This window comes from Bos indicus, chromosome 2, assembly GCF_029378745.1.
Source record: "Bos indicus isolate NIAB-ARS_2022 breed Sahiwal x Tharparkar chromosome 2, NIAB-ARS_B.indTharparkar_mat_pri_1.0, whole genome shotgun sequence".
NCBI lineage: Eukaryota > Metazoa > Chordata > Mammalia > Artiodactyla > Bovidae > Bos > Bos indicus.
The window spans coordinates 23375883-23399476 of record NC_091761.1 but is presented as its reverse complement, the minus strand read 5'-3'; the positions used below and the strand labels follow the sequence as shown (position 1 = coordinate 23399476).

The 23594-nt window shown below is 41.9% G+C and overlaps 1 protein-coding gene across 3 annotated transcripts in view; it reads left to right on the top strand.

Annotated features, from left to right (window-relative positions):
* Positions 1-23594, top strand: part of MAP3K20 (mitogen-activated protein kinase kinase kinase 20) — a 166960-nt gene that overhangs the window by 128458 nt on the left and 14908 nt on the right. For all 3 annotated transcript variants that reach the window (XM_070803232.1, XM_070803225.1, XM_070803230.1), the window contains exons 12-16: positions 2344-2388; positions 4137-4167; positions 4265-4404; positions 8141-8203; positions 9402-9494. In XM_070803232.1, coding sequence (XP_070659333.1) covers positions 2344-2388; positions 4137-4167; positions 4265-4404; positions 8141-8203; positions 9402-9494 — 372 coding nt within the window. The remainder of the gene's footprint in view (positions 1-2343; positions 2389-4136; positions 4168-4264; positions 4405-8140; positions 8204-9401; positions 9495-23594) is intronic.

Genomic DNA, 23594 nt, shown 5'->3' with positions numbered 1-23594 from the left:
ACCAGAAATGTTGGTTTTGATTAGGTGTTTCACTTACAACCTTTATTCAAGAAATATTTATCAGTTTTGTTCAGCGCAACATTTGGGGATTGTATAAAATCAAAACATTGCATACACACCCACTCCTTGTAAAGCCAGCCTTGACGCAGGGACCATCTCTGAGACGCAGTCCATTGTTTCTTGAACTAATCAAAGAATTTCCTTGTTTCCCATTTGATCCCGTGATGGGAAAAGGGAATGACATGTTTCTGCAGCTATATACAGCTGCCCCGTGAAGAAATAAAACTTGTCATGTGTTTTCTTTGATCGAGTTCTGTTTTCGATCCTATTTCTCAAGTCACTCTTCTTCCTGCATTATTCAAGCAGATGAGCGCATGTGACTACAAACACGAAGTATTTCAGAGGAGGACGGGGCAGCCCTGTAGGAACTGCAGCACACAGGGGTAGTGGAATACATCTGGGGTGGTAGCGCTCTGTACCCTTGCAACTTATCTCTACATCTCTAACTCTATGCATTCAGATTCACTGTAACTAGTGGGCTTTTCAAGTAATTCTGCATAGTCCCCTAGAGTTGGCTGCATTTCCCCTTTATCTTAAGACGTGCACACACTGTGCCTGGAGCTCCAGTCAGGCAAATGTGACACGCCTATCCTTCCTTCCTTCTTCCGCCCCCACTGCAGTGTCCTGCCTCATTGCTTCTCCTGTCCAGGAATCACCTCTCTTCTCCTCACCCTGCTGTGCCAGCTCAAGCCACTGTCCCTTCCATCCCCATGTTAGTCTATGAAACATCCTTTTTCCATGGTAGAGTCATAGACCTTGAAGTCTATACCAGAGAATTTAGCTTTGTCGTAAATGCAGCCTTCGATTTTACTCATTCAACAAACTGTTCAACAAAGATTTATCAGGTATTATGTGCCTGGCATTCTGCTGGGCACTGAGGAAACAAAAATGAAGGTGAATTCCTCCAAAAGTAAAATCCATACCTACTTCACCCCCTTAAATTAAAAGCTCCCTGAAAGCCGGGGTATGACTTCCTAGCAAGGTTTTGAGCATGTGAGTTAAAAATACCTGCAGATTAGAAGCGTTAGTCACCCACCCCCTGATTTTTACATAATCATAAAAGTAACCAAATCCAACTTTTTTTTTTCAACTCACCCACACACACAAAATATATTATTTGTAACAGGGGTTGAAAGACACTTTGCCACATTATCTCATGAGCAGTCCAACCCTTCTGACAAGTTAGAGTTAGTTACAAGTAATGGCTGTTGTTGTTCAGTTGCTAAGTTGTGTACAACTCTTTTGTGACCCCATGGACTGTAGCCTGCCAGGCTCCTTTGTCCATGGGATTTACCAGGCAAGAATACAGGAGTGGGTTGCCATTTCCTTCTCCAAGGATCTTCCCAACCCAGAGATTGAATCCACATCTCCTCCACTGGCAGGCGAATTCTTTACCACTGAGCCTCCAGGGATGATAATGGTTAAAGCAAACTAATTCAGGTCACGAGACACAGATTTTTTCCCCCATTATGTAGGTATTGGGTTAGTCAAAATGTTTATAAGAAGTTATGGAAAAACCCAAACAAACTTTTTGGCCACCTTAATATTTACTACTTAGTCTGTGGCCATGGAACATATATTGAAGCAAGTAGCCCTTTGGCTCTGAAAATGGCCAGGTGGGAGTCCTCCTGAAAAGTTGTCTTTTGTGTTTGTACACTTGCCAGGGAGGGTGGTTACTTTAATTTTAGTTAGAGCAACTCCGCAACCTGAGTTCCTTCGGACAGCTCCGATTTCAGATGTCCTAATATTTGGTTTTAAAAATATAGTGCAAGTAAGACATTTAGTTCAAACTTTGAAATTCCCCTCTAAAAATAAGCATCTACGACATCTAGTTACCAAGTGGTTGCTCTGGAATTTTCATTAATAAAATCAAATGATCTCCATGTTGACTGAGAATCCCGAAGAAGGCTCTGGTGTCTGACAAACATCAGAAATTCCTCGACTTCCAAGGCCTTCTTGTGGGAGGTAAAACTGCTCAGTGTGCCAACTACCAAGAGAGGAAAATCCCATGATGTGCAGTTCCCCTGTAACAGTTCACCAAGCGCAGTGAATTGTTACTGAGAGGTTGATGCACTCGACTGGCTTCTGTGGGCACCATCCTTAGAACCCTGAGAAGTTCCTCTTAACAGGCAGGAAAATTGGTTTCCATTCAACATAACCTACAGAAAGAACGAGGCCAGAGCATCAGCCCAGAGCTAAAATATTGAAAAGAGGGGATAAGCCAAAAAGACAGTGATAATATTCCTTGTTTTTTTTCCCATTTCATTCATATTTCCCATGCAGCTGCTGCCTTCCTTTGAGATTGGTGCTTGGACAGAAGATGACGTGGTAAGCTGCTTCTGTTAATGCCTCCTTCAACCTGTGCAGGGAGTTCATGACTAGGTCCGCAAGTTAAAAATGCAGGTAGAGGGGTCTGGGCCTTAGGAAAGTCTAAGTAGGAGAAGTTGACAAATTCCATGTTTTTCTATTTTTAAGGCAGTAGTGATTTAAAGTAAGGCCTCGAGCAAAGCAAGTATCTCATCAAATCTTACAAGAGGATTCCACCTCCCTATTTGCTCTGAAAGGTATTCCAGAATGCAGTAATGAATCCCAGTTAAAGGGGCTTCCCAGGATACCAAAGGAACATACCAGGAAAAAAAGTGATCTTAAGTTTTCCCAGAAGATCAGGGTTGGACTTGATTTGGAAAGATTTGGTAAAGGCAATGCCTTAGCCCTGTTCATTTTGCCATCTTTACTCTGACCTTCCCAAGAAGGAACAGACCTGAGTTCACAGATATTTCTCCACAGCTGGAGCCAGACAAGCCCCGTGTTTGGCAGAGGATGTGGAGAGACTGTTTAAATCCAAAGGAAATCCCTACACCCTACACTCTGAGTAGACACCCTGAGGATCAAGCCTCCTTAGCCTGTTGTATCTCTGCAGCTTGTTTCCTTGGTGAAAAACAGGGCTAAGAATTCTTGGTCAGAGACCTCAGGGGTTTATGTCTGTCCAGGTTCAACTTATAAGTTCAGGGTTTTGTTAAATGAAAAGTGGGGAAAAACCTTGTATGCCAACCTTAGCAGGCCCACACCCCAGGAAACAGACTTGGTACCCCAAGATCAACTTGTTACTAGAAACTCTTGGGAAGGTCTCTGGAAGGTTTACCAGACTCAGTCTGGTTTTGGGGCTGGGCACATCCCTTCCTGCCCTTGGTCTTCTGCTGAAGTGATGCACTTTCAGATGAGCTCATCTCTGTGGCTTCCATGGGGAGAAGACGCTGGCACCCGCTGCCTCTACTTCCCGTTCCCTGAGCCCCCAGGGATTCTAAATTTCCTGCCAGCCCTGCTTAACGAGAGAGGACTTAGGATCTCCTCTGTTCACAGACCTGGATATAATGCCTTCATCCCCTGCTGCCAAGTTGGCCCGTCTCATTTGATAAGAAATGTTTTCAAAGGCACTGAACTCCAACAGCTATTTTTAGTCTTTGCTCTGAGGTCGAGTGGTTTTCAAACCATTTAAATAAAATTCCAGGGTCAAGGGCTCCCTAGAGAACTGGGTCTGGCCCCACCATTCTGTCTGCCTTTGCCTGGGTAGGGTGAGGGGCTACGCGTGCCAAGTGAACCTCATTCTGTGTAGAAACCTCCTTGCTTTAACGTGTCTTGGGCCACAAAGCTACTTCATGACCAGGCCTAGAACAGAGGATGCATATATTCCATTTTTGTGTCCACTGCCATGTGGTCCCTGTTCTTCTTATAATTCCTGGGTAAACCAGTGACCTTGAACACCCCAGTGGACCACTGGCACATGAATGGAAAAGGCATTATAAGTAAGAATCTTCTCAAAAGGATTTTTAAATGTGTTTCAAATAAGTAGTAAAACCAGTAGTCCTCCAAGGGCCCAAGATCCCCAAAGGGAGGGATATCTCCAGTTTGAAAACGTGAAGCTTTAAAACAATGAAGAGCAAGTCTTCAGTTTTCCCTTTGTGGCTGAGCAAGAATTAAACATATTTTACCCATTGAACAACTGTGTGTCTTACTGTTAAGTCTGGCCACTGACCATGAATGAATCTGCAAAACCGTGTGTGTCTTCTCTTCCACAGTATTTTTGGGTTCAGCAGCTCGTCAGAAAAGGCAAGTGGAATAACTTACCTTCTTAATTCATGGAGTTAACTTTGCTGGGGACGTGATTGAGTCTAATTTTATTCTGCCTTCTAATCGCTCCCTTCAGGTGACTCTTCAGCAGAGATGAGTGTGTATGCAAGCTTGTTTAAGGAAAACAACATTACAGGAAAGCGACTGCTGCTTCTCGAGGAAGAAGACTTGAAAGACATGGGCATCATCTCCAAGGGGCACATCATCCATTTAAAGGTACCTCAGAAAGGAAGGCTGTTCCGTCAGCAAATGTCTACTGAGCGCTTACTATGGAGCGGGTCATGTGTCGTGTTAGGGGCTGAGCTGATGCTCACAGCGCCGTACTTCATACTGTTGAGCATTAGCTGCTGCCCCCTGGGACCCCTACTTCCTCCACATAATCCCCACACGAAAGGGTTGGACTTTGGGTCCAGCAGAAGTCACCTGGATACACCTGCATAGCTCCCCGTGTCCTCAGGATGTCCTTGGTCTAGTGGAGAAGACAGGTATTGATCGTGCAAAAATGATTAACATGACAGCTTTAAGAAAGGCCACAAAGGAGAGGTGAGGCTGGGCTGAGGAATGGCTTCTGTGAAGGAGTTACGAAGGAATTGAGAGCTGAAGAACCAGGAGGTGTTGAGCAGGTGAAGGACACAGGGAGGAGGTGTTCTGGGAACAAGGCACCGCCTGTGGAGAGACCTCGGTGTGGGAGGAAGCGTCATGCACACTACGGCCGTGTGCACAGGCAGAGCTGCCAGCCCCAGGCAGTAGTAGGAGGCGACTTCCTTCAAGGCCAGACTGGATATCCATTAGGGACCCCAACAATGCCAGAGCATGTCTGTAGACTGAGTGAAGCTTGAACCACCACAGCATCTAAAGCCATGGGAATTGTGTGTTCAGTCTGCAATCTCCCAAATTTTGACCAAACAGACACCACTATATGTATATTCTTATCCCTTATCTTCTTGGGAAATCCTAACATTTCCCCCAAAAACTTCAGTTTTGAACCCTTTCAAGGCTAAACCTCTGTTTTTGTTTTGCTTTTTTTTTTTTTTGTAGTTTAACAACCAGATCTGGTTTTTTGTTTCTTTGTTATGTTTTGCTTTTTAGTTACTCAAACCAAACCACACTTGCTTGCATCTGTGTGCACCTTGTTATTAATCAGAAGTGTGTTTCAAGAGAGATCTTATGAGGAAATCAAATTTGCTCTCCAGACCACCTCAACCCCAGTGTCAGTGGGTGGAGGGGTAGGCACGAGTTAGAAAGAAGAGAGATAGAATAAAGAAGGAAATGTTGAAAAAGCAACTTCTTATCCAAATCCACATAGTGACAAAGGCTCTACCAACATGCCAACAACCATTCCCTTTTCCTCAATTGGGGCTACTGATACCGGGCTTTCCAGGGAAATCTTCCCTGAGGTCCAAAGAGAACACATCCACTCCTATCTTATGGGCCCTGGATCCATATAAAGATATCCTTACAGCCCCTCAGCACCCTTTGGATGAGGGCTTAGCCTTAACCTATCATCTGCTCCCTCTGAGAAGATGGACAGGAAACCTCATACACACACATACACCTCAAATGCTGGTAAATAATTTAATCTCAACCTATGACTGTGGGCAAATCCATCCTGAAAAGCAATGCTGGCTTAGATGGCCCACAGTAGGAAATATTCTTTTCACTCATACAGAAAGAGGAGTTTCAGGGTTCAAAGAGAGAGATCTGGTCAATCTTGTCCTATTTAGCAGATGCCAAAAAGAAGCTCCCAACTCCCCTTTGCCTCTCTTGCAGCCACAGTGATTTCAATATTCCTAGACCCAGCCTAGGACAGTCTAAGTTTCTCTCCATGCTGGTTGGTATCATTAAAGCAAGCAATGTCCAGACTTACTAATTATTGTTCAACAAATACAGTGGATACCTGCTAATCAGAGTCCTGGGCCTGTGAATAAACAAAGAATCCTGCCCTTAAGAAATTTACATCCCAGGGTACTCTTTCTGCCCCCTTCTGATGCCTATGTCAGAAGCTTTCTCTATCTCCTTCATACTTTAATAAAAAAAAAAAAAAAGAAAAGAAATTTACATCCCAGAAAAGAGATAAAACATGTACATACAGCTTCTTTTAATTCGGAGTCTTGGCAGTTGGGAGTAGAGTGTCTGTCCTGAGTTTCAAAGGAAGGGTGTGACCAGCATCTGCGGGGACTGGAGACACCCCTCAAGCTCCTGGAAGAGTCTGCTTGTGCATAGAAAGACAGTCGGTCCCCAGAGGTGGGGATCTCAAAAGTCAGGTTTGCAGACCCTCCACCTCTGCCAAAGCCAGGGCCATGTTAACAGTGGCTGTCCCAGGGGTGGGGAAGGGTTGGGGGTGCTCAGCCCACAGATGATACTCTCTCAATCTCAGCTGGGGTCCCAGGCACTTCTGACAAATAAGCTTATATGAGAGGGAAAGAATAAGGGGAAAGGATCATGGAAACAGACCTTTCCATGGGAGGTCTGGGAGCATCCTGCATATATTCTTTTTAAAAAAAGAAAAAAAAAAGATTATTTTCCATTACGGTTTATCTTAGGATATTGAATACAGTTCTCTATATGTATATGTATGTGCTATACAGTCAGACCTTGTTGTTTATCCATTCTACGTACAATAGCTTACATCTGCTAACTCCAACCTCCCACCCAACCTCCACCCCCTTGGCAACCACCAGTCTGTTCCCTATGTCTGTGATTCTGCTTCTGTTTTCATAGAGAGGTTCGTTGGTATCATATTTTAGATTCCATGTATATTGGGTTGACCAAAAATTTAGTTTGGTTAGCGAATACATTGTTCAATGAAGTCTTGGTGAAAATGAAAAATGTCTTTTATTTTTACTTAAAACTGAATGAACTTTTTGGCCAAGCCAATGCAGAAAGGGATATATTGCCTATACTCTTGAGGCAATGAAGATAAAGAAAGGATCCTTCAAGTTGGGCCATTCGGGATGGGACACCACAAAGGGACCTCCAGCCTGGAGGAGCCCACCTACTCCTTGTCAGAGCGCTCTACACACACACACACACACACACACACACACACCACCCCACGCCTCCGATCCTGAGGGTGAGAAAGTGCCCTCCATGCTCCGCTCTCCCACTGAGGCAGGCAGGGCATTTGGTAAACCTTCTAGGTGAGTGAGCCTCTCAGCCCACAGATGGTAGATCATAAAACTGGAAAGTGGACGGTCTGCCCACTACCCTTTCGCTATTTGATTGTCCTGTTCAGCATGTCTTGGCTCCCACCTCATTGAGCCTGGAAGCCTGTGTAGAAAGAATAAAGCCAAACATCCAATCAGTGCTGATTACATTGTCAGGTGTAAACGGCTTTCATTTCACTTTAAAAAATGCATCTCATTTTTCTCACATTGGTACTTTTTTTACTCTCTATGTGATATGTTTGGTTCACAGAAAAGCTGGATTATACCTGATGAGTATGAAAAAGAATCATAATTTAAATTGTCCTCCTTTCCTTTAAGAGTTCTTTGTGCTCCATTGGGGGACAGAGCTTTGGACACAAATCCATAGAAAAGCCCACACAGGGCAGTAAACCCTTCAGTGATGTTTCAGCCCTAAAGGGAGCCTCTGGTGATATATTCGTGTTCTTTGTTGTTTTTCCCACAGTTACTTGGGGTGATGACTGCATTCTGTACCCTAGAATATTAACTTGTTACTACTGTACTCTACCAGTGTTTGAAGAAAGCTTTTACTTATTTTTCTACTCTGAGATTTAACATCTTTAAAATATCTTCCTGTTCCATTCAATAATTATAAAACTACCTATAATACTTTGAACAATCAGGTTTATTCTCAATAGATGTTGGATATTAACATCCCCAAGGCATTTTGTGGAATACATAAATAAAGAATGCCTTTATATGTGCACAATAATTTTAATCCTTTCTTGGCATTATCAGATCATTAATAATTTTTTTTTTTTTTACAGTCAGCCATTGAGAAATTAACCCACGATTACCTAAACTTGTTTCACTTCCCACCACTGATTAAGGTAAGTACGGTTTTTCTTACTGAGAATATGCAACTTTTATTGACATATGCACCTGCCACATCCACACCTAAATTTGCCAACGTCGGGAACTGCTGTTTGAAGTGAAATTTAATCATATCTGTCCAACAAAAGGCCCTTTGAGCAAAGCTTAGGATGTGCATATATTGAATACCCTTGTTCCCTGCAAGTTGAAATATTAACAATACAGTCATGATAAGAACAACACATGTCACCTTAGTAGCTTGGGGACATAAGGGCTAACATTGCAGGTGAGGCCTTCTGGCATCCCACCTGGCTCTGCAGAACTTTGTCCAACATGGAAGCTGCTGAAGGAATTCACACGCTAAGCTCTGGATGACTACTTGCATTGAGGGGTAGGAGTTTTATTGTTTGAATAACATATTAGTATTAATATATTTAACATTCATGCATGCTAAGTCACTTCAGTTGTATCTGATTCTTTGTGACCCCATGGACTGTATCCCACCAGGCTCCTCTGTTCTTGGGATTCTCCAGACAAGAATACTGGAGTAGGTTGCCATGCCCTCTTCCAGGGGATCTTCCCAACCCAGGGATTGAAACTGCATCTCTTATGTCTCCTTCCTTAGTAGGCGGGTTCTTTACCACTAGCATCACCTGGGAAGCCGCATATTTAACATATTATATTTTAAATATAGTCTAAAGGTATTGGCATAGTTTGTTATAAAATTAGTAGATACTTGCAAGAAGTACACAGAACTCTTCTCATTGACTAACCATTCCAGTTTTCCATCTCTGAGCCCTCCAATGTTCATTTTGTTCCTCTGCTTGCCCTCCATCTGCAGATACTCTAGGAACTGCATTCTTCTTTGGGAATAGGGTGTAAATATCTTGAGTGTTGTGAAACTTTCAAGGTGAAGGGACAAAGTACGTTTCTAGGCAAAAACTGCACAACACAAGATGCATTATGAAAAATGTAAGATGCTGGCATTCAGTTTGTAGTACATGAGACAAATCATTTGACAAAGTTCTCAAAGACTTAATATGTCGTTTCTCTTGCTTTAAGCAGTTGGAATGTGTGGCATAATCAAAAAAAAAAAAAAGAAATTAAACAGTAGATTAGAATGGAAAAAGAAGTGCTGGGAAATCATCTCCTTTACATGAGAAGTAAAAGTAAAAACACTATACGAAATAAACAGTGCTTGGTTTTCTGTTTCAGGGCTCAGTAGGTGAACCAGAAGAAAATGAGGAAAAAATAGTGAATCTTGAACTTGTTTTTGGTTTTCACTTGAAACCAGGGACTGGACTACAGGTAAATCACATTTTAAGTCCTTTGGATAAATTTCAGTCTAATTTACTCTTTTTTTCTCCTGGAACTCAGTGGTTTTATATACCCCCTACCAGCTGGTAATATGATTCTGAGTAAATTTATAGACTTTATAAAATAGAATTTAGTTGAAAGGCTGCCAACTGCCTCTGTAAGCCAATCTAGGAATCTTTCTCATCTAGCTGAAGAGTCCTGGGTGAGCCACCCAAACCCTCAAGTAAACTCATTGCAAACCATGGAGGATGAAGGGAGGGGGTTAAGGTTGGGGGCACAGACAGTAGAGTAATTGTTTGTGCTTCCTGGTATCACAAAGAAATTGATTCCAGTTTCTTTGGGGTTTTGTTGTTGTTTAATTTTATTTTTTGGCCATGCCCCATGACATGTGAGGTCTTAGCTCCCTGACCGGGGTCAAACCCGGGGCCCCTACCTTTCAATCATGGAATCTTCACCACTGGACTGCCAGGAAAGTCCTGCCAGTTTCTTTGTTTTTTAAGGGAAATCATTTTTATCATATTGAGAGTAGAACACCACCGAGAATGGAACTATAGGCAAAATGGAAACCTAAATTATCAGCTCTAAATGGGGTGGCAGGACTTTTGACCAATTCTCATTCACTTGGAGTGCTACTCGATGTTATTTTTAGAATCTGGGCAAATGGTGTGGGCTAGATGGCATGTGAATTGCAATCATAATAGGTTTCTGTTACTTTGGATTACTATGAATAGCTATAATAGTGATCACGTCTACTAATAGGGACCACTCATTGTGTTCCAGGCATGCAGGACTCAGGTGTAGTGCTATTTCTCCTCGTTTTACAAATAAGGAGAGTAAGGATCTGAAAAGCTAAATAATTTATCCGAGGGTTACATGGCTAGCAAGTAGCAGAAGAAGGATCTGAACGCAAGCCTCTCCGACCCCAGAACCAAGCTCTTAACTACTACACTATTGGTACCTTTCCTTTGATGCCACAAAGAGACCTTGTAAATACAACTCCTCACTACCTGAGCCCGTTGCTTTGGGAGAGCTGGTGGGGCTCAGCTGGCCCACTGGCCCTCACTAATTAAACCTTGCTTACCCCAGGCCATTCCTGGAACCAGCGCTTGGGAATGATAGGAAATTGTTGCAAGGGGTTAGTTTCACCTGGGGCTTCAAAAGATACTCTTTCTAGACTCCTGACAGAGTGTTTTACCTGCACCACTGCAGGTATATTGATGCTCTCGCTGAATGGAAATCTTAGGCTCCTTGTTTGGGCCACAGAACTTGGATGAGTGAAAGCTGCTCTGACTCCAGGTGTCTGGTGTAGGAACGCTTTTCTTCTTCCTCTGTGATCGGATCACTGTCTATTCATTCCTGTGGATAGAAACAGCTTTAAAAGGGGCATAGGAGAGTAAGCTCCTCTCCAGCAGTAACCAAGGGCCCTTCCAATCCTGAGAGTCTGCCTGTGGATACCCCAGGTCCATCTGGTGATAAATAAGTTGAACATTGTAATTTGCCTTCTTTGGCATCTACACCTCTATGGGACTTAATTTATGAGTATTCTGTGTTTAAACATTTTTATGGCTTGTAGGAGGTAAAAGAAGGGGCAAGAATTTTCTTGAAAAAGACTTGTCAAGAGTAGTTTCAGCCAAGAAAATTATTTTCAATTCACAAAGAAATGACTTGTTAATACACACATAGTAAAAATCAGAAGCTATAAATAATATTGGAGACCAAATACAGTAGTCTGGTTTTGACCATGATAGTATAGACTTGTTGAGTCATTGCTTATCCACAAGGCCTCAGGTCACTGGAACTTTTGATTATTTGCTGATCCTTGGTCACCCATGCAGAATAATAATTTCATTCATCCACTCAGCAGAAATTTACCTAGGACCTACTGTGTGCCTGGTTCTCTGCTAGATGCTCAGAATGCAAAGTTTAAAAGTATAGCACTGCCTTGCAAGAAAGCCATAGTCTATGGGAAAAAATAGACAAGATCAATGAATGGTTTTAATACAGAATGATGCATTTTTACAATATCATGCACATCATTCAGTGAAAGCACAGTGGATGAGACTGAAAGGGGTGCAGAAAGGAGTCAAAGGAGGATCTTGACATCTTCATGGTAGAGTTTATGCTTGAACTAAAATTTGAAATCTATCAAGAACTGTTAGGTTAGGGAGAAGACATTGAAGGCAAAAGGGACAGCATGTACAAAAGTTCAGAAGCTAGGAGAACACAGGCAGCTCTTCTTTGGGCTACTTTCTATGAGAGCTCACAACTCAAACCTCGCTCTCTCTGGGGCAACTTAGCATAGTGTGGGTAGAATAGAATGGTGAGAATTTAAGCCACAAGGGTGACTGGGGAACAGGAAAAGAACTGTCTCGTGTGCTAAGCTAAGGAGTTTGAAGAATGCTAAGCATGGCGTAGAGAATCTTCCCTGGTAGCTCAGTGGTAAAGAATCCTCCTGCAATGTAGGAGATGCAGGTTCAACCCTTGGGTCAGGAAAATCTCCTGGAGAAGTAAATGGCAACCCACTCCAGTAATTCTTGCTTGGGAAATCATCCATGGGGTCACAAAAGAGTCTGACATGACAGCGACTGAACAAAAGAGATTCTATTTATGTTTTAAATGATCCCTCAAAAGCACAGATGAGCTGGATGAATTAGAAAGCACTCAGGATAGAGTGAGAAAGGCCTGTGTGTGGCAGAGAGACAACCAGGTAAAAAGGGACAGGAGCTGAGGCTATGACAGTGCCATGGAAGTGCGTGCATCCAAAGAACTGATCAGACTGGAGCTGAGGTCTGAGGGAGGAGCCAGGATGGTGCCCAGGTTTCTAGGGTGAGCAGCTGGCTAGATGACATTATAATGCAATAGATGAAAAGTGAAATATACAGTGCAAATGTAACACCAAGGCGCTAAAAGTATAAAGCAGTAACTGGAATGGGTGAGGTTAATTAAGAAAAGAAAAGCTTCCCCCTCCCCGCCGCCCCAGTTTTTGGCTGTACCTGTGGCTTGCAGGATCTTAGTTCCCCGACCAGGGGTTCAATCAGCAGTGAAAGCGTGGAGTCCTGACCTCCAGGGAATTTCCAGGAAAAGCTTTTTTGGAAGGGATGTTTTGAATATGAGCTCGAAGAGGCTCATGGTCCTTTGCAAATAACTTTCTGAATATAATGTTTAAAACTTAGGCTTAGAGAGTCCTTCTTTCTGAAGAGCTCAAGTTATTTCATCCTTGTCACCTCATTTACCCCCCTTGGCATTTCTGTGAGATGCATAGGCACATGGTATTGTCATTTTTGATTAGAGAAAGTGTGTTACCAGCTTAGGGTGAGGAGAGGATAGAGCTGAAACAAGAAATTACATCTTCATCATAACCTTTATATTAAACATGTACTTGCTCTCATTCCTGGCCCAAGATATTTAAGCCATCTGGAGACATTCACAAAATAATCCTCGAGTAAATTAGTGTCCAGATCTGAATTACCCAATTATGTGCTAGGCTATATCCTAACATTATGAAATATCTTCTCACAAATGTGCTTTAAATTGCTATTTCAATTCCCCACATGAAAACCTTGTTACATTGACCCTTCAAGGTGGAACCCAAGAGAAAAAGACATCCTCAAAATTCCAATTAACTGAGTTCCCATAAGCCCATCTTTATGGAAAAGGTGCAGCCTTTACCCCCATCTCCATGACTGGAATAAGTTAAATGAGAACATTGAGGCTTTGGAAGTTCTCTCCAAACAGTTAAAATGAAAGATGTGTTCTAAAGGCAGCTATTGGGAATAATGTATGACAATGACTTTATCATGAAAATAGTAGCTGTGTTTTCCCACTGCCTCTGAAAAGAACCACCAGCTAGCTACCACTTAAAATTGGTTTGTTGTGCAGTAACTGGCCTACTGAGAGGAAACAATGGAAATATGGCCTTATCCACCAATATACAAATATATGTAGGAAACAAAGGCTTTCCTTGTAAGACCTGTCAGTCTTTGCTGGTCAGAGCCCCTGACTGTGACCTCAGTCTTTGCTAGTCAGAGCCCCTGACTGTGACCCCACCTCTCGAGATGACCAGGCCCTCATCAGACTCCAGCACCGTAAGTGATTCAAGAATTTGTCCACCAATGAAACCAACATCCTTTTTCCTTTCCTTTTCTCCGACAACCTGGCAGGGGAAATAATTGGACCAAAGGCTTTCCTGACAATTTAAATTAATAAGAAGTTGAGAATGAGTTTCACCCATTTACCCATTTCTACAGAGTAAAATTAATTATCAATTTAAATAACATTGTGCATTGAGGCAGCCTCGAAGTTGACAGTGGTATTGGCAGAAATTGGGTCTTTCTCAGCTCAGGTTTCCTGGGCAAGGTGCTTAAAATGCTTATGATAATTATTATTATTTCATACCTCTCCCAGACACTGTGGCAAGTACTCTGCAAACATTTTTCTGGTGTAATCATTATAACTCACCCTCACAGGGAGCAGTATCCCTGTATTAGACCAGGAGGAAATGAAGGAGGGGAGAGGAAGAGCTCCTCCCCCAGAGCCCCTACCTAGTCAGGGGCAGGTCCAGCCCAAGGCCTCAGCCGCCATGTCTTACTGCTTCTTTTTGAAAAGTATCATGCGTGCATGCATGCTAAGTCACTTTAGTCATGTCCAACTCTTTGGGACCCCCACCAGGGTCCTTTGTCCCTGGAATTCTCCAGGCAAGAATACTGGAGTGGGGTGCCATGCCCTCCTCCAGGGGATCTTCCCGACTAAGGGATTGAACCCAGGTGTCCTGCAGCTCCTACACTGCAGGCAGATTCTTTACCACTGAGCCACCAGGAAAGCCCTTGAAAAGTATCAGATTCAGTCCCCAAAATAGGTGCATTGGCAGTAAAAAGGCAAACATTTTTTTGGTCATTTGATACTAAACCACCACTATTTTTGTTTCATGTGGAAGGTGCCTTGTATTTGTAACCTAAGGCTTTTGACTTGCTACAGAAGGAAAGCAGCTTACAGAATCTCAGGCAGCTTCATGCACTCCCCAGGGTGGCAACCACCCTTTTTATTGGAATATTCAGGTGCATAGAGTTTCTTATTATATCTCTTATCAACTTGCCAGTCAGGAGCATTGATTCTCAAATTGCCAAGGAATAAACTATCAAATTACCCAGCAGTTTTCTCACCGAGCTCCTTTTGAGACTCTGTGTCATAAAAATTCAAAAGCAGAGTTAGGAGGGGACTCTCCGAGGAGCCATCCATTCCTGTGAGTGCTGGACAGTCATAGACTTTGCTCCTGAGTCCTTAGTCCGTTTTCTCCCCCATGGGGCGAGGAAACCTGATTGAAGCTGGGATTCCATGAGTCTAAGTGGATCCCTGCGGTAGAGAAGAGATGGGCTTAGGGGAGAAGCCTGGGGAAGGACACCTTGGCTCCAGCGGACCCTTAATTAAACAGGCTTCCAGCAGCATTTGAAGAGGCAAGCAAACCAGAAAGAGAAAACAAGAGGGACATTTGGAAAAAGTGGAAGCGGCACTAACGGCCCCTTCAGAGTAGAAGACATTCGCGTCCCCTCCCCCTCCCCCCTTCCACCCGTCCCTGTAAGCACCTGGCCCCTTTCTCCCACTCCCCAACCCAGGAAATTCAGTCAACGGTTTCGCTTCTCTGGTTGTTTCATCTGTAGGTTAAAAATGCTGCTTTTTACAAATACTTCCCACTCACTATTGTGCTTCTACATCTTTATTAGATTGCTTATAAAATGTGGCATTTAATAAACTTAATTGAATCTCCAGGCCCTTTCTCAAAGCACTATAAATATCAAAAACTGTGTCAAATAGGGCTTCCCCCCCCATTATAGAGTTTTTATAAATGGATAGATAAACATGAATAAAATAGAGCACAAAGAAAAGGATTTTGTAAGGAAGTAAAAAGCCAACACCTTTTGTAATTTCAGAAGAACTGAAAGGCAGCGCTTTGCCTTCCTTTGATATGTCTAGCATTTATGAAAAATTCAGTGTATGAAAGTTGATTTTCCATGACCAACTGTTTTTGAGGATAAAATACATGTACACAAGTACGTGTTTGTACTCCTCAGTATATAAGCTTGCAGTGGTAGGGTTCTGTAAGAAATACAAGTTTTAATTGACAGCAAAGGAACAAGTACAGTTCAGAATTTGACCACATGACTTGCTGCTGATTTCTAATTAGCATTGGTTATATGCTTTGTCAAACAGGCCAGGCAGCCTCCTACAGAACTAAGACAAAACTGGAGAGGTATCCAGGACATCATTGCTGATGGATTGATAGTCATGTGTAGAAATGGTGTGCCAGAATATGTCTAGTAAATGGAGAAAACAGCCCTGACTTGTAGTGTTTGCAGTTTTCCATGGTGTCAATACTCCTACCATAGCCAAATTCAAATTGCCAATCTGACATCACCGAACTCAAAGTTGGAAAGAGATGAAAGTAATCAGCTCATGAGGCCTGGCCCCAGCACAGACTGGGTCACTCTTAGTCTTCTTGATCAAGATTATGTGGTCCTTTCAAAATCATGAGTAGCAAGGAAGCATGCATGATGAAACATAGGTTTAAATAAATCACAAACATATTACTGCTGGTTTCCAGCTATATTAAAACGTGTAGTTAGCTCAGAGAGCTCCAAGCTCCCCATGAACCCAACTGTTGGCTTAGATCCCCTTGGGTGGCTGTTGGCTCGTACAGCTACACTGACCATAGTGTATGAATCATACCTTAGGATTTGAGTTTGTAAAAAGTAAGAATATAATTATAGAAACAGAGAAACAAAACTTAAATTTGTGACTGCCTTTTATTTTTTTATTTTATTTTTTTTTGTGTGACTGCCTTTTAAAATGGCTCTAACAGCCACTATTGGCAACTCCATGATGACAGGCACAGTTGTTGATAATAACAGAGATCTTTGCTTTTAGAAGCAGGTTTGGAAAAGTCTCTGTGGATCTGCAGAGAGAAGGCCTCCATAACTCACAGTGACTTGTGTATCCTGAACCAAAATTTAGATCTTGGAAATAATCAACTGTAAAAGGACAGATTATTTGAAGTCAAATTAAAAGAACTATGTTGGAAAATCAAAGATCTATGACAACCACATCAACATTAAGATGTGAACTGAGAATAAGTAATGCCTACTAACTGGGACAATCTTGTTATTTCTTTTTTCAAAAAATTGTATTTCTAAAAGAAAAAAGAAAAAAAAATGTATTTCTTGGAGTCATCTCTGGAGACATGGGAGGAGGCAGGAGAAGTAAGTAGGTAAAAGAGCTGTTTTGGTATTTTGAGTAAAAGTTTCTTGTATTTTGAGTAAAATACTTTTGTATTTTGAGTAAAAGTCCTGGGTAAAAGTTTATTTGCAGCCCATTCTGTAGTATTAACAATTTAAGCAGTAATTAGGTAAGTCAGACCACTTTCTGTATTGGTTAAGAAACTCAGTTGGAGACAGAATAGATTCTTAATTATTAAAAAATCAATAAGAAGATTTACCATTCTTTTTTTCCGAGATGAATACTTAGTACCTTCCAATTTCAAATACAGTTTAAAAATAAGTAAATAAAAAAGACTTTTCCAAATATGTCAACTAACATCTGAGCCATTTTAGGTAGTCAAGTATATAGTGCATCATACTAAAGTATACCTCACTTGACTTCTCACTTTATTTTAGCACCATCCCTAAAGTCTTTTTTCCACCCATAACTCAAATAAAAACCCCCCAAAAGGCAACAGAACAACCTTATCTCCAGTGGTGTCTAGTTGGCACCGGTCTGCCCTGACCTTAGACACAAGCCATTGTTAAGGGTATAACGCATTTACATATTTTGCAATAAAACATCAGTTATTTGCATTACTGTGTCAAGTTTTATTTGATTCTTTCACCTAAAAATGACTCATTTTCCTTTCTTGTATTTTAAAAACCAACTACTCTAAGCTTGTTTGAGAATAATCAAAAATTGCCCATTTAGCTAGAAGTCATTTTCTTTTCAAAAGGCAAATGTTATTTAATCTTTCAGCTGTTCATTGTGCCATCATAAATACTTTCTTTTCAGCACAGTTGTGGGGACTGAAATGAGCCCACTAATTGCCTCCCATTTCGACTGACATGTGGTGGTTTAGTGGAAAGAGAACACAGCAGGGAGAAGGAAATAGGAGGCTGAGAAAATGAGAGCTAATTATTTTCACTGCCTCATGTCAGGCTCTGTGTCAGCCTTGTTTTTACAAACTGGAAGGTTTAGCACTAAATAAAACAAACTGGCGTCATGTTTTTATATACTGGCAGTGTCATGGAAGCAGCTGCACATCTCAAAGACAATATAATGCCTGCGTTCGCATGGACACCATCTGACAGACACTGTGAGCCACGGCTAATGAGGACATCACAGTGGTGCCAAGTGAAAGGTGCTGAATTATGTATGATTCTTCATCAGTACAGCAATAGTCCTGTACATCATTATGAGACATTGTTTTGCTGGAGAGATTAAAACATTCTTAGTTCCAGACCCTGCAACCTATATGCGCTGAAAGAGGTTATTAATGGAATTTTTAGGGAGAGTTTCTTGTGGATTTCTTTGGGGTTGAAAAACAAATCTCGTGGGACAAAGCTGTGATGGGTCACGACACTGTATAGATAAAGAAGAGAGGCAAATTAACCATACTTGCATTATCTTCCTTTTAAAGGCAGCATAATAAAATAGAGTGTAGCAGGGTTATACATAATGATAAATAACCCAGGTGCTATCAGGGGATGTTCTTCTCTCCTGCCTTTAAAACAGCAGGTTCCAGCAGCTGAGCAAGATAATAGCAATGCATGTAAAGGAGCCTTTGGAGGCCTAACTCATCAACATCTTACTACTTTTAATACCAGCATGACCAACATTTCTATCGTGTTTTTATTTCATCTTGTATGACTTCTTACATTTCAAAATAGTCAGTCGCCTGCTATGAAACTCTTTCCCTTTTTCCCCCATCTTGAATCTTAAAAAGTTTATTTCGACCTCTGTATTTTAGATTCTAAAATATGTCGTCAGTAGAAGCTTTTTTTTTTTTTTAAGGTGGAAGGCCCTCTTTGCTAGAATCTTGAGCATTCTCCAGTGGGATTTTACTTTTTCTCTGGTCATGGGGAAGGGGGCAGGGAGGACATGGGGATTTTAAAAACCTGTATCTCCTCCATTTGACTGGGCATGCCAAGTGTAGCTAAGTGAACTTGCTACAAATCTCCACGCTATAAAATCCCAATTTTGTGAAGTTCTATAGCAGGCAAAATTAATCTATGCTGGTAGAAATTGGGACAGTGAGTGCCTCTGGTTGTGGAGGAGATGTCAACTGGGAAAGGGCATGAGAGAATTTTCTATGGCAGTGGAATATCTTACCTGTTTAGATAATTTGTTGTCGTTTAGTCTCTAAGCCATGTCCGGCTCTTGCAACCCCGTGGACTGTAGCCCGCCAGGCTCCTCTGTCCATGGGATTTCTGAGGCAAGAATACTGGAGTGAGTTGCCATTTCCTTCTCCAGGGGATCTTCCCAACCCAGGAATGGAATCCAAGTCTCCTGGACTGGCAGGCAGATTCTTTACCACTGAGTCACTTGGGAAGCCCATTTGCGTAATTACATGGGTGTATACAATTGTTAAAATTCATTGAACTGTACACTTAAAAACCTGTACACTTTACTGTATGCAAATTATGTTGTTCAGTCACCCAGCTGTGTCTGACTCTCTGCGACCCCATGGACTGCAGCACGCCAGGCCTCCCTGTCCCTCACCATCTCCCGAAGTTTGCCCAAGTTCATGTCCATTGCATCGGTGATGCCATCCAGCCATCTCATCCTCTGATACCTCAATAAAAAATACATTAAAAAAATTTTTTTTATGTCTGTAACCTTCAGATAAAGATCATTTTTGGAGCCTGAAAGCTCAATGTGGAGGTCTATTTCTTCCTCAAATGTCCTGAATAATCTTGCTCCTAGATTTTTAAAGATTTACCTATAATGTTCATGTTTGTGATAAGATTTTGGTAGGAAAAAAAAGAGAGATTGTTGTTTCTGAATTGCCCAGAACTTAATATAATATTTATGTATAACTTTTGTGCTAACTTCAATCACTTTTTCTATTTAGAAACTTTACCTCTATCCTGATGAGTTCTTTTTCTTTCCTTCCTTCTTTCTTTCTTTCCTTTTTTTTTTTTTTTTTTTTTTTGTGAGAGGGAAAAGGGATGTCTATGTTTAGAATCACATGTATTAGCCTAGGACTCCAAAGAATTTTAAACAGCTTGCAGAGAATGTAATAGTGATTTCTCACAAAGAGATACTTAATTTAGCATTAACTGAGTGTTGTTTAGAATGTTATCTTCACAGTGTAAGAGTTTCTGTTTTACTTGGCCAGTAATCTTAATTCAGAAAAATTTTTCATATAATTGGCAATGCAGAAGCAGTTCAAATGGAATGCTTTCTCATCCTCCATTAACCACATACTTGCTCCTAAAATTATCCAGGTATTTCAGCAGCTGCTGAGATAAATGGTACATATCCTGGGAGCTCAACAGAATTCTTTTTTTCATCAGTTTCCAATGCAAAACTCCCCTCTCCCCAACAGAATGTCACCCACGTCTTGTAGGTTTGCCCTGAGGGGCAGACTGTCTAGCTAGTAGAGAGGTTTTGCTCTTCAGCCCCCAGGGAGGAATTTGCAGGCTTTTGCTCCTGCTCCATTGCCTTCCCCCTGTGGATTAGTAATTAGCACTCCCCAGAGATGTCCAGGGCACAAATTCGAACAGTGGGGATCTTCTTGGGTGGGAATCTAGTTGTGAAATGAAACTCTGTGGTAGTTAGGTCCTGCTTGTGCAAACAGAAGGGAGAAGGTTGTTTCTGCTTTGGAAAGTGGCAGTCCTCCCTAGTCATGAAGCCTAAGCCAGGGCTGGAGGGAAGTGTTTGTGATTCCGGATTCTGGCCCAATCAGTCAAGAAAAGGAGCTTACAGACAGTGAAATGGCACCATATTCACATTTAACAATGGTCTTTTTCAACAAAGGAGAGGGAAACTGGCTCTGTTGGACTTATTGGAGACTCAGTATTTCTGTCTCTGCCAGGGAGTCCTACAAAAGAACCCACAAGATAATTTGGACTGCTTGTTGACTTTGGAAGGTGGAACTCCTCTGGACTGTAATTCTTACTTTTGTTAACCCATAACAAGGAAAGTTCAGGATTCAGACAAGTCTGAGGGGAAAGCTACTCTTCATAGCACAATAGGTCTACTTGGTTTAGTTCTGAACTCCACTTCTTGCTCTCTGTGTGATCTTGGTCGAGTTAACTTATCCTTCTGTACTTCAGCTTCCTCGTCCAAGATAAGGCTCTCTGGCTGTCCATCACATTTCACAGCCACTGTCCCTGCGGTAATCTGCTGGTTTCTATTAGGAGGGCCACATCAGATCTGTTGAAACTGGAAAGGGCAGAATTGGTGCTATCTAATCCATCTATGTAAGAAGATGTGAGGGTTTTTTTATTTCTGTTTACTTCATAAAAGCAGTTGTGGTTATGTTGCCACTTGGCTACACCTTCTTTTTTCCAACAAAGTCCCTGGCACCAGAGTTAGTCAGTGTCCTCTGGGTCAAACTCCTGCCCAAGGAAGCTGCTTTGACACAGCCTGTCCACTCTGGCCAAGTCTCTAGTCTAGACAATCTTTGGACCTTCCTGCCTCACTTACCTTCTGGCCCACTCCCTTAGATGGCTGCTAGATGACAGGTTGGCTAATGTAATAACAAATGGGAGCTCTGTTGGTGACCAATATTGGCAACAATAGTAATTATTTCTTTTTTTATATTAAATTTTTTTTATTGAAGTATAGTTGATTTATAATGTTGTATTAATTTCTCCTATACAGGAAACACATATGTTTGTGTGTTCAGACACTTCAGTAGTGTCTGGCTCTGTGCAACCCTATGGACTGTAGCCTTCCAGGCTCCTCTGTCCCTGGGATTCTCCAGACAAGAATACTGAAGTGGGTTGCCATGCCCTCCTTCAGGAAGTCTTCCCAACCAGGGATCAAACCCGCAATCCACATCTCTTACGTCTCCTGCATTGGCAAGTGGGTTCTTTACCACTAGCACCACCTGTAAAGTCCTATATATAGATATACATATATATGCATGTATATTCTTTTTCATATTTTTCCATTATGGTTTATTATAGGATATTGAATATAGTTCTCTGTGCTATATAGCCAACCCTGTTTATTCAATCTATACATAGTACTTTGCATCTGCTAATCCAAAATTCCCAAGCCATCCCTTCCCCAAGTAATTATGTCTTTGGGAACTCCTAATTTGGCTCTGGCACAGCGCTGAGTACTTTGTTTACATTATCTCATTTAGTCAAAATACAACAACCCACTCGTAAAGAACACTAAGATCCAGACGGGTTATATAATCTGGCTGAGGCTGGGGGCAAAGTGGCAGAACTGGGATTCCAGCTCAGGTAGATGGACTTTAAACTTGTGATCTTTCACCTCCCCTAGAAGGCAATGGCACCCCACTCCAGTACTTTGCCTGGAAAATCCCATGGATGGAGGAGCCTGGTAGGCTGCAGTCCGTGGGGTCTCGAAGAGTCGGACACGACTGAGCGACTTCACTTTCACTTTTCACTTTCATGCATTGGAGAAGGAAATGGCAACCCACTCCAGTGTTCTTGCCTGGAGAATCCCAGGGACGGGGGAGGCTGGTGGCTGCCGTCTATGGGGTCGCACAGAGTCGGACACGACTGAAGCGACTTAGCAGCAGCAGCAGCAGTGATGGCTCAGTGTATGACCCTTTTCTATACTGTTTCCATTTTAATAGGATTCCTCAACACCTTAAACCAGATGAGTGAACAATAGAACGATTGCAGATGGCCAGAGGTGAAATGAGTTTCAAAAAGGAGTCCTTCGAGCCCCCATGGGCTCTCAGAGAATAGAGTTGTCTGCTTTTGATTTCTGCCTGTCAGGATGGAGAGTTGTTCACTGACATCCAAAATGACTCTTGAATGTTTCCGATTCAAATATCAATACCCACATTTCTGTCATTCACATCAAACCAAAATCAATAGCTCTCCCTAGCAAATTGAGTGGGTTTTAAACCAGAGCCAATATTCCCACTATCTGGTTCCTATCACTAGCAAGAAACTGAAAAGCTAGCAACTGTGCCTTTAAAATTCTATGTTAGGCTCATAAATATGTAGAATTTTTATTTTTAGTGATACTGTTGATGATTTAATTCACCTCATCCATATGAGGTCCTTTCCAGTGACCTATTGGTTAAGAATTTCTTCTCCAGCATCCCATCCATGGCTGGGTCCTGTGGAATTCAATAACTTGTTTAAATCCTGGGAGTCGTGGAGAATGCTCTTGGACACCTCTGGCTCATCAAATGACAAAAATGCCAGGAACACCTTCATTTTTAAAATTTAAAATGAGTAGATTTTAATTTTTAAAAATTAAAATGGGTAATTTTAAACAGTAAAATTTAAAGGATTTCATTACTTCATTTGTAGATTGCTATTCTTAACTAAGGAACAATGAAATCACTGATACCCTGAAGATACCTAGGAGTTATATCAGGTGGCTCGGTGGTAAAGAATCCTTCTGCCAGCGCAGGAGATGCAGGTTCTATCCCTGGGTTGGGAAGATCCCCTGGAGAAGGAAATGACAAGCCACTCCATTCTTGCCTGGGAAATCCCATGGGCAGAGGAGCCTTGTGGGCTACAGTCCATGGAGTCACAAGAATTGCACACGACTCAGCAACTAAACCACCACGGCCTTGACACATTAAGTTAATCATCTGGGTGAACACTTCATATTTCCTTTCTTTCTCTCCCAGCTTTGTAACCACGAGTACCTACTTTTTAATGAATGGATAATGCCCCTCTTGTCTTATAACTTCTCTGATTATAGTTTTATTACTTCTCTCGCTATCTTCTTTTATGGTTCAGGTAAAAGGCTTGCTTTAAGATAAGAGAAAAAGAAATTAAAAAATTAAAGGTCTATAACCCTACATGTAGATCCTGTTTCTCCACATTGGATTTTGGAGAACAAGCAGCTAGGGCTGCAGAGGAGGACCTGTGACCACTTGTTATT